Raw genomic sequence first — 15,227 nt, 5'->3', positions numbered from 1 at the left:
TACCTGGAGGCCTGTAAGCCCAGATACAGGCCCAATGCAAGGCCGCTGTATGTGGGAGGCCTCTGAGCTCAGACACAGACCCAATGCAAGGCCGCTGTACCTGGAGGCCTGTAAGCCCAGATAAAGGCCCAATGCAAGGCCACTGTATGTGGGAGGCCTCTGAGCTCAGACACAGGTCCAATGAAAGGCCGCTGTACCTGGAGGCTTGAGAGCGGTGGAGCTGCAGACTGTGAAGGAGCTTGTCCGACACCACTGGCTTGGCCGGAGGCTTCTGGGCATCCGTGCTTGCTGCCACGACTTCACCTTCTGACTCACAGGCAAGAGGGACACACGCCAATGCACAGCGAAGCCGATGTTCAATGGTGAAACTGGTCTTTGCGGTAGAAAGGTGGAATTACCACCACCAGATCAAGGGGCTGTCATGGGGGTTGTCTTCCCATACTTCACCATGTTGGTGAGTGTGGATGAGTGAAAGGACCAGAAATAGTTCAGAAATCGCTTTCCTCCAACATTAACCGTTGTTAGGAATTGAAATCAGGTCGCAAGCTTTGGAGTGCAACGTGCTAACTACTGTGCCACCGCTCCACGCCATGCTAGTATATCCCTTCCTGTAGCGTAACACACCTATGAGTACTTGGCTGCTATAGATTTCCACGTGATAAGCCACTTCTTTGAGCTATCATTTGTGGCCAGGTAGATTCTGAAAAAGAGCTATACAGCTCAATGGGCCTTACCTGGTGAAATAAAAAGTTTAGTTAAATAACGCTCCAGCCTCAGACTCACACCATGACTGGGAACTGAACTCGCTCGTCCTCAACTCCACCACCGCCGCCCCAGTCTGTCCCTGAGTGTGTGTGCTCGTACCATTGTCGTCCTCGGTGTCGCTCTTCCTCTCGGCAGCCTCGGCCAGCTCGGGCATCTTCTGGTCGCCCACCGTCCTGCACCAGGTTTGCTTCTTTCCCTGCCCACAGCAAGCAGAGACATCATGGTGGCATTTGTTTCGCGATAAAAATCTCTCGGGTTTCCAATTCTAAGGAGGAGCAATTACTCTGCTTGCCTCAGTTAAATGATTGCATTTACAAAATGAAAGACACTGCCGTGCTGTAATGGTTCGACGCCGGGCTTGCGATCCAGAGGTTTTGCCGGTCCGATCTTCCGGTGCGGCAGCTGTAACATTGGGGCAAGTTTATTAAATCCTCCCATCACCTCTGTCCTTGCAAGCGTTGAAGAGTAGACCAAAATACCCTCTAGACTAGGGGTCGGCAAACTTGCCGCTCCAGAGCCGCATGCGATGACTCTTCGGCTGCCCCCATTGCGGGCAGCCGTTTATTTTAAAGAAAAAAGACGTAAATCTTCACGCAAAGATAATTATCAAAAGTATTAAACGTGAGAGGGAATGGTTCACGATGGTCTTAGTGACAGCAAAATGTAAAAAAATCGTAATTTTTCTTACTAAAGGGAGACAAAAACTGAATAGATGCAGTTTATTCCATCACCTATTTCGTTTAAGTCAGAATGTGCTGTTGTTATTGTCATCTGCTGTATACCAGCTGCTGCGTTTGTGTACAAGTAGTTCTGCGCGTGATGTGGCTCTCGAACAATTTTTTATCAAAGACAAAAAGCAATGGCTCTTTTTTGAAAGGTTGCCGACCCCTGCTCTCGACGCTCGAGGGGCTCTACAAAGCTCACCGGAGCTCCCTCGAGTGGAGGTCCTTCCTCCAGCAGTGCAGTGGGAAAGCGACTCCATTAATGTTACGATTCCGTCGCGTGTTGTGCTTCCACCCTGCCATCTGAGCACTATCACCTGTGGATTACCACTCATCACCCTGCCATCTGAGCACTATCACCTGTGGATTACCACTCGTCACCCTGCCATCTGAGCACTGTCACCTGTGGATTACCACTCATCACCCTGCCATCTGAGCACTATCACCTGTGGATTACCACTCGTCACCCTGCCATCTGAGCACTATCACCTGTGGATTACCACTCATCACCCTGCCATCTGAGCACTATCACCTGTGGATTACCACTCATCACCCTGCCATCTGAGCACTATCACCTGTGGATTACCACTCGTCACCCTGCCATCTGAGCACTATCACCTGTGGATTACCACTCGTCACCCTGCCATCTGAGCACTATCACCTGTGGATTACCACTCGTCACCCTGCCATCTGAGCACTATCACCTGTGGATTACCACTCATCACCCTGCCATCTGAGCACTATCACCTGTGGATTACCACTCGTCACCCTGCCATCTGAGCACTATCACCTGTGGATTACCACTCGTCACCCTGCCATCTGAGCACTATCACCTGTGGATTACCGCTCGTCACCCTGCCATCTGAGCACTATCACCTGTGGATTACCACTCATCACCCTGCCATCTGAGCACTATCACCTGTGGATTACCACTCATCACCCTGCCATCTGAGCACTATCACCTGTGGATTACCACTCGTCACCCTGCCATCTGAGCACTGTCACCTGTGGATTACCACTCGTCACCCTGCCATCTGAGCACTATCACCTGTGGATTACCACTCGTCACCCTGCCATCTGAGCACTATCACCTGTGGATTACCACTCGTCACCCTGCCATCTGAGCACTATCACCTGTGGATTACCACTCGTCACCCTGCCATCTGAGCACTATCACCTGTGGATTACCGCTCGTCACCCTGCCATCTGAGCACTATCACCTGTGGATTACCACTCATCACCCTGCCATCTGAGCACTGTCTCCTGTGGATTACCGCTCGTCACCCTGCCATCTGAGCACTATCACCTGTGGATTACCACTCATCACCCTGCCATCTGAGCACTATCACCTGTGGATTACCACTCGTCACCCTGCCATCTGAGCACTGTCACCTGTGGATTACCACTCATCACCCTGCCATCTGAGCACTGTCACCTGTGGATTACCACTCGTCACCCTGCCATCTGAGCACTATCACCTGTGGATTACCACTCATCACCCTGCCATCTGAGCACTGTCACCTGTGGATTACCACGTCACCCTGCCATCTGAGCACTATCACCTGTGGATTACCACTCGTCACCCTGCCATCTGAGCACTATCACCTGTGGATTACCACTCATCACCCTGCCATCTGAGCACTATCACCTGTGGATTACCGCTCGTCACCCTGCCATCTGAGCACTATCACCTGTGGATTACCGCTCATCACCCTGCCATCTGAGCACTATCACCTGTGGATTACCACTCATCACCCTGCCATCTGAGCACTATCACCTGTGGATTACCACTCATCACCCTGCCATCTGAGCGCTGTCGCCTGTGGATTACCGCTCATCACCCTGCCATCTGAGCACTATCACCTGTGGATTACCACTCATCACCCTGCCATCTGAGCCCTATCACCTGTGGATTACCACTCATCACCCTGCCATCTGAGCACTATCACCTGTGGATTACCACCCGTCACCCTGCCATCTGAGCACTATCACCTGTGGATTACCACTCATCACCCTGCCATCTGAGCACTGTCACCTGTGGATTACCACTCGTCACCCTGCCATCTGAGCACTGTAACCTGTGGATTACCACTCATCACCCTGCCATCTGAGCACTATCACCTATGGATTACCACTCATCACCCTGCCATCTGAGCACTATCACCTGTGGATTACCACTCATCACCCTGCCATCTGAGCGCTGTCGCCTGTGGATTACCGCTCATCACCCTGCCATCTGAGCACTATCACCTGTGGATTACCACTCGTCACCCTGCCATCTGAGCACTATCACCTATGGATTACCACTCGTCACCCTGCCATCTGAGCACTATCACCTGTGGATTACCACTCGTCACCCTGCCATCTGAGCACTATCACCTGTGGATTACCACTCGTCACCCTGCCATCTGAGCACTATCACCTATGGATTACCACTCATCACCCTGCCATCTGAGCACTATCACCTGTGGATTACCACTCGTCACCCTGCCATCTGAGCACTATCACCTGTGGATTACCACTCGTCACCCTGCCATCTGAGCACTGTCACCTGTGGATTACCACTCGTCACCCTGCCATCTGAGCACTGTCACCTGTGGATTACCACTCATCACCCTGCCATCTGAGCGCTGTCGCCTGTGGATTACCACTCGTCACCCTGCCATCTGAGCACTGTCACCTGTGGATTACCACTCGTCACCCTGCCATCTGAGCACTGTCACCTGTGGATTACCACTCGTCACCCTGCCATCTGAGCACTATCACCTGTGGATTACCACTCGTCACCCTGTCATCTGAGCACTGTCACCTGTGGATTACCACTCATCACCCTGCCATCTGAGCACTGTCACCTGTGGATTACCACTCGTCACCCTGCTATCTGAGCACTATCACCTGTGGATTACCACTCATCACCCTGCCATCTGAGCACTGTCACCTGTGGATTACCACTCGTCACCCTGCCATCTGAGCACTGTCACCTGTGGATTACCGCTCGTCACCCTGCCATCTGAGCACTGTCACCTGTGGATTACCACTCGTCACCCTGCCATCTGAGCACTATCACCTGTGGATTACCACTCATCACCCTGCCATCTGAGCACTATCACCTGTGGATTACCACTCGTCACCCTGCCATCTGAGCACTATCACCTGTGGATTACCACCCATCACCCTGCCATCTGAGCACTATCACCTGTGGATTACCACTCATCACCCTGCCATCTGAGCACTATCACCTGTGGATTACCACTCATCACCCTGCCATCTGAGCACTGTCACCTGTGGATTACCACTCATCACCCTGCCATCTGAGCACTGTCACCTGTGGATTACCACTCATCACCCTGCCATCTGAGCACTATCACCTGTGGATTACCACTCATCACCCTGCCATCTGAGCACTATCACCTGTGGATTACCGCTCATCACCCTGCCATCTGAGCACTGTCACCTGTGGATTACCACTCATCACCCTGCCATCTGAGCGCTGTCGCCTGTGGATTACCACTCGTCACCCTGCCATCTGAGCACTGTCACCTGTGGATTACCACTCGTCACCCTGCCATCTGAGCACTGTCACCTGTGGATTACCACTCGTCACCCTGCCATCTGAGCACTATCACCTGTGGATTACCACTCGTCACCCTGTCATCTGAGCACTGTCACCTGTGGATTACCACTCATCACCCTGCCATCTGAGCACTGTCACCTGTGGATTACCACTCGTCACCCTGCCATCTGAGCACTATCACCTGTGGATTACCACTCATCACCCTGCCATCTGAGCACTGTCACCTGTGGATTACCACTCGTCACCCTGCCATCTGAGCACTGTCACCTGTGGATTACCGCTCGTCACCCTGCCATCTGAGCACTGTCACCTGTGGATTACCACTCGTCACCCTGCCATCTGAGCACTATCACCTGTGGATTACCACTCATCACCCTGCCATCTGAGCACTATCACCTGTGGATTACCACTCGTCACCCTGCCATCTGAGCACTATCACCTGTGGATTACCACCCATCACCCTGCCATCTGAGCACTATCACCTGTGGATTACCACTCATCACCCTGCCATCTGAGCACTATCACCTGTGGATTACCACTCATCACCCTGCCATCTGAGCACTGTCACCTGTGGATTACCACTCATCACCCTGCCATCTGAGCACTGTCACCTGTGGATTACCACTCATCACCCTGCCATCTGAGCACTATCACCTGTGGATTACCACTCATCACCCTGCCATCTGAGCACTATCACCTGTGGATTACCGCTCATCACCCTGCCATCTGAGCACTGTCACCTGTGGATTACCACTCATCACCCTGCCATCTGAGCACTGTCACCTGTGGATTACCGCTCATCACCCTGCCATCTGAGCACTATCACCTGTGGATTACCACTCATCACCCTGCCATCTGAGCACTATCACCTGTGGATTACCACTCGTCACCCTGCCATCTGAGCACTGTCACCTGTGGATTACCACTCGTCACCCTGCCATCTGAGCACTATCACCTGTGGATTACCACTCGTCACCCTGCCATCTGAGCACTATCACCTGTGGATTACCACTCGTCACCCTGCCATCTGAGCACTATCACCTGTGGATTACCACTCGTCACCCTGCCATCTGAGCACTATCACCTGTGGATTACCGCTCGTCACCCTGCCATCTGAGCACTATCACCTGTGGATTACCACTCATCACCCTGCCATCTGAGCACTGTCTCCTGTGGATTACCGCTCGTCACCCTGCCATCTGAGCACTATCACCTGTGGATTACCACTCATCACCCTGCCATCTGAGCACTATCACCTGTGGATTACCACTCGTCACCCTGCCATCTGAGCACTGTCACCTGTGGATTACCACTCATCACCCTGCCATCTGAGCACTGTCACCTGTGGATTACCACTCGTCACCCTGCCATCTGAGCACTATCACCTGTGGATTACCACTCATCACCCTGCCATCTGAGCACTGTCACCTGTGGATTACCACGTCACCCTGCCATCTGAGCACTATCACCTGTGGATTACCACTCGTCACCCTGCCATCTGAGCACTATCACCTGTGGATTACCACTCATCACCCTGCCATCTGAGCACTATCACCTGTGGATTACCGCTCGTCACCCTGCCATCTGAGCACTATCACCTGTGGATTACCGCTCATCACCCTGCCATCTGAGCACTATCACCTGTGGATTACCACTCATCACCCTGCCATCTGAGCACTATCACCTGTGGATTACCACTCATCACCCTGCCATCTGAGCGCTGTCGCCTGTGGATTACCGCTCATCACCCTGCCATCTGAGCACTATCACCTGTGGATTACCACTCATCACCCTGCCATCTGAGCCCTATCACCTGTGGATTACCACTCATCACCCTGCCATCTGAGCACTATCACCTGTGGATTACCACCCGTCACCCTGCCATCTGAGCACTATCACCTGTGGATTACCACTCATCACCCTGCCATCTGAGCACTGTCACCTGTGGATTACCACTCGTCACCCTGCCATCTGAGCACTGTAACCTGTGGATTACCACTCATCACCCTGCCATCTGAGCACTATCACCTATGGATTACCACTCATCACCCTGCCATCTGAGCACTATCACCTGTGGATTACCACTCATCACCCTGCCATCTGAGCGCTGTCGCCTGTGGATTACCGCTCATCACCCTGCCATCTGAGCACTATCACCTGTGGATTACCACTCGTCACCCTGCCATCTGAGCACTATCACCTATGGATTACCACTCGTCACCCTGCCATCTGAGCACTATCACCTGTGGATTACCACTCGTCACCCTGCCATCTGAGCACTATCACCTGTGGATTACCACTCGTCACCCTGCCATCTGAGCACTATCACCTATGGATTACCACTCATCACCCTGCCATCTGAGCACTATCACCTGTGGATTACCACTCGTCACCCTGCCATCTGAGCACTATCACCTGTGGATTACCACTCGTCACCCTGCCATCTGAGCACTGTCACCTGTGGATTACCACTCGTCACCCTGCCATCTGAGCACTGTCACCTGTGGATTACCACTCATCACCCTGCCATCTGAGCGCTGTCGCCTGTGGATTACCACTCGTCACCCTGCCATCTGAGCACTGTCACCTGTGGATTACCACTCGTCACCCTGCCATCTGAGCACTGTCACCTGTGGATTACCACTCGTCACCCTGCCATCTGAGCACTATCACCTGTGGATTACCACTCGTCACCCTGTCATCTGAGCACTGTCACCTGTGGATTACCACTCATCACCCTGCCATCTGAGCACTGTCACCTGTGGATTACCACTCGTCACCCTGCCATCTGAGCACTATCACCTGTGGATTACCACTCATCACCCTGCCATCTGAGCACTGTCACCTGTGGATTACCACTCGTCACCCTGCCATCTGAGCACTGTCACCTGTGGATTACCGCTCGTCACCCTGCCATCTGAGCACTGTCACCTGTGGATTACCACTCGTCACCCTGCCATCTGAGCACTATCACCTGTGGATTACCACTCATCACCCTGCCATCTGAGCACTATCACCTGTGGATTACCACTCGTCACCCTGCCATCTGAGCACTATCACCTGTGGATTACCACCCATCACCCTGCCATCTGAGCACTATCACCTGTGGATTACCACTCATCACCCTGCCATCTGAGCACTATCACCTGTGGATTACCACTCATCACCCTGCCATCTGAGCACTGTCACCTGTGGATTACCACTCATCACCCTGCCATCTGAGCACTGTCACCTGTGGATTACCACTCATCACCCTGCCATCTGAGCACTATCACCTGTGGATTACCACTCATCACCCTGCCATCTGAGCACTATCACCTGTGGATTACCGCTCATCACCCTGCCATCTGAGCACTGTCACCTGTGGATTACCACTCATCACCCTGCCATCTGAGCACTGTCACCTGTGGATTACCGCTCATCACCCTGCCATCTGAGCACTATCACCTGTGGATTACCACTCATCACCCTGCCATCTGAGCACTGTCACCTGTGGATTACCACTCGTCACCCTGCCATCTGAGCACTGTCGCCTGTGGATTACCGCTCATCACCCTGCCATCTGAGCACTGTCACCTGTGGATTACCACTCATCACCCTGCCATCTGAGCACTATCACCTGTGGATTACCACTCGTCACCCTGCCATCTGAGCACTATCACCTGTGGATTACCACTCGTCACCCTGCCATCTGAGCACTATCACCTGTGGATTACCACTCATCACCCTGCCATCTGAGCACTGTCACCTGTGGATTACCACTCGTCACCCTGCCATCTGAGCACTATCACCTGTGGATTACCACTCGTCACCCTGCCATCTGAGCACTATCACCTGTGGATTACCACTCATCACCCTGCCATCTGAGCACTATCACCTGTGGATTACCGCTCATCACCCTGCCATCTGAGCACTGTCACCTGTGCATTACCACTCATCACCCTGCCATCTGAGCACTGTCACCTGTGGATTACCGCTCATCACCCTGCCATCTGAGCACTATCACCTGTGGATTACCACTCATCACCCTGCCATCTGAGCACTATCACCTGTGGATTACCACTCATCACCCTGCCATCTGAGCACTGTCACCTGTGGATTACCACTCGTCACCCTGCCATCTGAGCACTGTCACCTGTGCATCACCACTCATCACCCTGCCATCTGAGCACTGTCACCTGTGGATTACCGCTCATCACCCTGCCATCTGAGCACTATCACCTGTGGATTACCGCTCATCACCCTGCCATCTGAGCACTATCACCTGTGGATTACCACTCATCACCCTGCCATCTGAGCACTGTCACCTGTGGATTACCACTCATCACCCTGCCATCTGAGCACTGTCACCTGTGGATTACCACTCGTCACCCTGCCATCTGAGCACTGTCACCTGTGGATTACCACTCATCACCCTGCCATCTGAGCACTGTCACCTGTGCATTACCACTCATCACCCTGCCATCTGAGCACTGTCACCTGTGGATTACCACTCATCACCCTGCCATCTGAGCACTGTCACCTGTGGATTACCACTCGTCACCCTGCCATCTGAGCACTGTCACCTGTGGATTACCACTCATCACCCTGCCATCTGAGCACTGTCACCTGTGGATTACCACTCATCACCCTGCCATCTGAGCACTGTCACCTGTGGATTACCACTCATCACCCTGCCATCTGAGCACTGTCACCTGTGCATTACCACTCATCACCCTGCCATCTGAGCACTGTCACCTGTGGATTACCACTCATCACCCTGACATCTGAGCACTGTCACCTGTGGATTACCACTCGTCACCCTGCCATCTGAGCACTGTCACCTGTGGATTACCACTCATCACCCTGCCATCTGAGCACTATCACCTGTGGATTACCGCTCATCACCCTGCCATCTGAGCACTATCACCTGTGGATTACCACTCATCACCCAGCCATCTGAGCACTGTCACCTGTGGATTACCGCTCATCACCCTGCCATCTGAGCACTGTCACCTGTGGATTACCACTCGTCACCCTGCCATCTGAGCACTGTCACCTGTGGATTACCGCTCATCACCCTGCCATCTGAGCACTATCACCTGTGGATTACCACTCATCACCCTGCCATCTGAGCACTATCACCTGTGGATTACCACTCGTCACCCTGCCATCTGAGCACTATCACCTGTGGATTACCACTCGTCACCCTGCCATCTGAGCACTGTCACCTGTGGATTACCACTCATCACCCTGCCATCTGAGCACTGTCACCTGTGGATTACCACTCATCACCCTGCCATCTGAGCACTATCACCTGTGGATTACCGCTCATCACCCTGCCATCTGAGCACTATCACCTGTGGATTACCACTCATCACCCTGCCATCTGAGCACTATCACCTGTGGATTACCACTCATCACCCTGCCATCTGAGCACTATCACCTGTGGATTACCACTCATCACCCTGCCATCTGAGCACTATCACCTGTAGATTACCGCTCATCACCCTGCCATCTGAGCACTGTCACCTGTGGATTACCACTCGTCACCCTGCCATCTGAGCACTGTCACCTGTGGATTACCACTCGTCACCCTGCCATCTGAGCACTATCACCTGTGGATTACCACTCATCACCCTGCCATCTGAGCACTATCACCCGTGGGTTACCACTCGTCACCCTGCCATCTGAGCACTGTCACCTGTGGATTACCACTCATCACCCTGCCATCTGAGCACTGTCACCTGTGGATTACCACTCATCACCCTGCCATCTGAGCACTGTCACCTGTGGATTACCACTCATCACCCTGCCATCTGAGCACTGTCACCTGTGGATTACCACTCATCACCCTGCCATCTGAGCACTGTCACCTGTGGATTACCACTCATCACCCTGGTCTCCGCTGCTGTCGTGCTCCCATTGCAGGCTTGTGACATCTTGCCATGTTCCGTGTTCTTCGATTTCTATTCTCATCCTTTTCCTACTCATGACACACGGGGAATTCGTTGTATTTTTTTCATTTTCATAGCTTGCCTTTTTCATCACGTGTTTTGTCTGGTTCCTGATAGCTTGCTCTTGGTTTGCTTTTTTTCTTGCTTGCTACGATGTATTTATTTTGTACTCTTATAGTTTTCTGGAGGTGTCACTAAATATATAAATCATCTCCTTGCTGCTGTAAAAGTAAACATTTTCTAGACTGAAGTTAAAATTTAAATAATTAATCATCGGGTGCGAGCTCGTCTACTCAATAATTCAGAGAGAAAACTAAAATTCGCTTCAATCTTCCCTGCTTGAGAATTTGGCTCGTCATCGAACAAAGAAAGAAACCGCATCACGTGCTTTCAGATGCGCTCCTGTGGCCGTCTGGAATGCTCTTCCTTCCAATATTAGGAAGCCACTGGAGCTATGCACTTTTAAAATCTATATTGAAAACTCATTTGTTTAGAACTGCTTTTTGTGTTTGCCTTTCCCCCCCACCCCCACACCTCCGATTAGCATGGTTGGCTGTGTACGGTGCAAAAGAAGTGCAGCATGCACACGTACATTAGATATATTCTGTCAGCGCTTTCAGATACTTTCAATACACAAATTCAGCATCACCCGGCTTCTCGAGACTTGCTCAAGCAAGCGGTAGACGACGATTCGGAAACCATTACCTCTCTGAGTTTGATCAGCTTGTGCTGCTTGATGGACAGTAACGGGCCGTCATTTAGCCCGTTGGTGGCTTGCGAGTCTCCGTTCGAGGACGACACCGAACTCTCGGGGAACTTGAAGGTAACGGAGTTGCTCTTGAGCAAAGGCTTGTGCTGCCGGGGGCTGCTGGACGGCTTCAGGTTCCCCGGCGTGGGCGGATCGGCCGTCAGCTGCTTGGCGCCCTGGGCGGCCGACTCGCGGGCCCTCCCCGCGGCCGTGGAGCCGGGGCCACCATCGGGGCCGCCATCTGCGGGACCCTGGCCGGCGCCGCCTCCCACGCGAGCGGCGGTTTGAGGGGCCGCGTCCTCGCCGGGGCACCTTGGCTGCGCCGAGGGGCCGGGGCCGGGCGACTTATCTGCTGCCAGGGAAGGCTCCACGTTTGCTGTTGCATGAGGCACGTTGCCTTCCTTGTCGCCTCCCTGGAAGACAACAAGACACGGTGGCTCGGAGATGTTAACTACCTCGCCTGGTGTGCAGGAGGTCGTGGGTTCGTTCCCGACCCCTGACGCCTGCTTCTGTATATTTGGAGTTTGCGTGTCTCTCATCATCATCACGGTGGCTAGGAGATGTTAACTACCTCGCCTGGTGTGCAGGAGGTCGTGGGTTCGATTCCAACCCCGATGACACCTGTATTTTGAAATTTGCATATTCTCCCCGTGGTCATGTGGATGTTTGTCCTTTCCCTCCACGTGATAAGCCACTTTGTTAGGCTGTCATTTGTGGCCTGGTCGTTTCTGAAAAAGAGCTGTATAGCTCAGTGGGCCTTACCTGGTAAAATAAAAAATAGTAAAAAAAATCCCCCATATAGCCTCAGATGACTTTTGGGGCAAGTGCTGTAAGCAAGCACCCATGAAGGCCGGCACGACACACGAGGGGCTGGGTGGCCAGCACCACGTTCAACCGCCTTCGACTACCCAACGGTGATGTTTACATATCACACCAGGTACTCTTTTGAGGCTGAGTCGACCTAGAGTGCCTATAAGACAAGACACACACGTGACGTCGAACGATAAGGATCACGGTGAGAGATTCGTTCTCGCCCAGAGTTTATTTTTCTGCTCAAAATAAACCCTACGGAATGTCATCATCAAGGGTTGCATATATAAGCACAGCCATTAACAGCAAGACCTCGTGCGCTTACATCCGCTGAAGTGTGCTTGTATCAGAAGTTGCCTTTCACCATCCCGCTACCAGTGGAATGTTAAGAATGTGTTGCTTTTATCAGAACTACACTTATGTATCGTCTGCTTATAAACAGCTTCTACTAGACTTGTTACAACACTCCTTTCTTGAACTTTTGTCACGACTCAACAATGGTCGAATGTGTCGTAGAGCCCTGATATAAAAATGGCACGACCTGACTATAGTTTGCACGTGGTAATCAAACGACATATTCTGGTAGCGTATGGTGCTGAGGCTCTTTAGATGAGTAGGGTACTGAATCCTAGAGTCTGCGACCGCCACACCTGATCCTCCCACACATTGTTTTGTCTGAGCCCGAGTGCCCACCAGCAGAACCTCCGCTTTTTAAATCCTTTATATTAAGTTCGCTTGCTTGCTTAGGACCGTGCAAATCTTTCGGTCGTTTTTTACCCACTTCCCGTGATCCAATCGAGCTGACATTTTGCACACAGGCTCGTTGTGCGTGACAATGCATTTTCGTGAGAAAATTTCCAAAATTTTACACTGTTTAGGGAAATTTTTTTAAATATTTAATTACCAATTGTTTAATGCTGCCAGACAATCATCTGACCCATAGATGGCAGCCATCTCAAGCCAGAGGACGAGAGGACTCTAGCCGCCCCGATGCCACGCATATAAAGGATTTATAGTGAAAAACTTTGTTTTTACGGGTTAATTTTTTCTGGATTAAGCGGCATCTCGTTTGTGCAAACGACACGTGATGCGACGCGCGCGCTCTCATTAGCCGAGCGGGCGCGTGACATCACACCCGCCGCCGCGAGGCGCTCGGCATCCCAACGTGCCGTCAGGCGAGAGCGCGCTGACGTCAGCCTTGTCGTAGACTCGCCACGGCGGGGGGCTCCGGCTCGCTCGCGCCTCACTCTCTCGCCTGCTCGTGCTTTCCGGGCTCCGCTAACACTGGTCAACAAAAAAAAAATTCTGGCCTGGACTTTTGCAGCTGTTTTAGACTAATTTTAGGGCGCTGATTCCAAATCTGATCTCAGATTTGCTCTATCACATTTCATTTTATGCTATCGACATACCCCATTTTCATTGATTTTACCCGAAATTAACTCTGTCACTTATGATTGTAAGTTGTTGCGAGTCAGTGACCGCTTTAGTGTTAAAATATGGTGCTGTATTTTTAGGATAGTGTGTTTATAATATCATTTTATGTAGATATCCACATTTATTCAATATTTTTCTTCTGCAGTTTTTATTGAAAATGCAATATTTGGTATCTCAAAAGCCTGATGTGATAGACAAAAACTGAATCAGCACCCCAAAATTACCTTAAAACCGTTGGAATACCTTATGCCAGAAAAAGTGTGTTGACCAGTGTAATCGCACCATATAATCATTCCATTGCATCCCAGTGTGTTTACATCACCGACTTTGCGTCAATCAAATTAACTGGCAGGCAAATAATTTCACGTGGTTCGATGTGGTTTCCGATGAGGATGCGGTGATGAATGCGTGTCGGAGGTTCCTACGTATTCTGCACGATTATTTTATTGGGGGAAAAATCGACCTAAGTGGGTCCTAGTTCGACACAAAATGTTTATTGTGTTAAGTGTCATATCGGATTGCATTAAACTCGGACCCATTGCTAGCAGAGCACGACCTTCCTTTACACATCTGGCAGGTCACCGGCATCGATTTGAGCAATTCTGACTTTGCTCATGAGACAATGAATATCAAAGCTGGCCCAGAGTTCGCTTGTCGTGAATCTACGCTGCTTACAAAAAAAATCACTCCCAGAAGTCTGTGCAGCTGACGCGATGAAAGAAAAACGACAAATGTTTTAATGCCAAGAGATAAATACGGGAAAGGGCGTTGCGTCTGCTTATTTTGTTACTTGTGTTTTCCACAGTGACGCTTAATGATCATTATATGTTTGGACAGATGTTCTGCTTGTGTACTCAGGTGGGATTCTACGTACGAAGTGGAAATTTTTCACTGCGATCCCACACGGCTCTATATTGGGGCCCGTATTGTTTATTTTGCATCTTATTTAAAGACGGAAAATGACTCCAAACTTTTCAAACCTGCACTCTGACCAAGATTGTACACTCACAAACATCCTTTACTGATCAGCTTCTTCGATCCCACAACCAATAGGCATGAACATTTAGCGCTTCACAAATTGCTTTAGCCAGATGCTTACAGCAAACGATCTTCTCACGCCTTTGTAATAATTCACACGTGCATCAAAGCACAGTGTTCGCTCACTGTCTCAGAGAACGACTCACACGTGAGGAACCACAGATAAGCGGGAAGGCAGCCATGCAGTGAGCCGTGCCAAT

At 51.4% G+C, this 15,227-nt stretch overlaps 1 protein-coding gene across 5 annotated transcripts in view; it reads right to left on the bottom strand.

The window, feature by feature from the left end:
- Positions 1–15,227, bottom strand: part of LOC133351464 (inositol 1,4,5-triphosphate receptor associated 1-like) — a 120,191-nt gene that overhangs the window by 13,091 nt on the left and 91,873 nt on the right. For all 5 annotated transcript variants that reach the window (XR_009756180.1, XM_061566693.1, XM_061566695.1 and 2 more), the window contains exons 14-16: positions 11,703–12,158; positions 865–961; positions 198–306 (exon numbers count right to left, since the gene is read on the bottom strand). Coding sequence is in view for 4 of the 5 variants with exons in the window: in XM_061566693.1 (XP_061422677.1) it covers positions 198–306; positions 865–961; positions 11,703–12,158 (662 nt within the window). In the remaining variant the exon portion in view is untranslated. The remainder of the gene's footprint in view (positions 1–197; positions 307–864; positions 962–11,702; positions 12,159–15,227) is intronic.

Source organism: Lethenteron reissneri, chromosome 37 (assembly GCF_015708825.2).
Source record: "Lethenteron reissneri isolate LAM-NWPU_2019-01 chromosome 37, ASM1570882v1, whole genome shotgun sequence".
Taxonomy (NCBI): Eukaryota; Metazoa; Chordata; class Hyperoartia; order Petromyzontiformes; family Petromyzontidae; genus Lethenteron; species Lethenteron reissneri.
The sequence above is the reverse complement of the archived record's forward strand: the minus strand, read 5'-3'. Positions and strand labels throughout refer to the sequence as shown.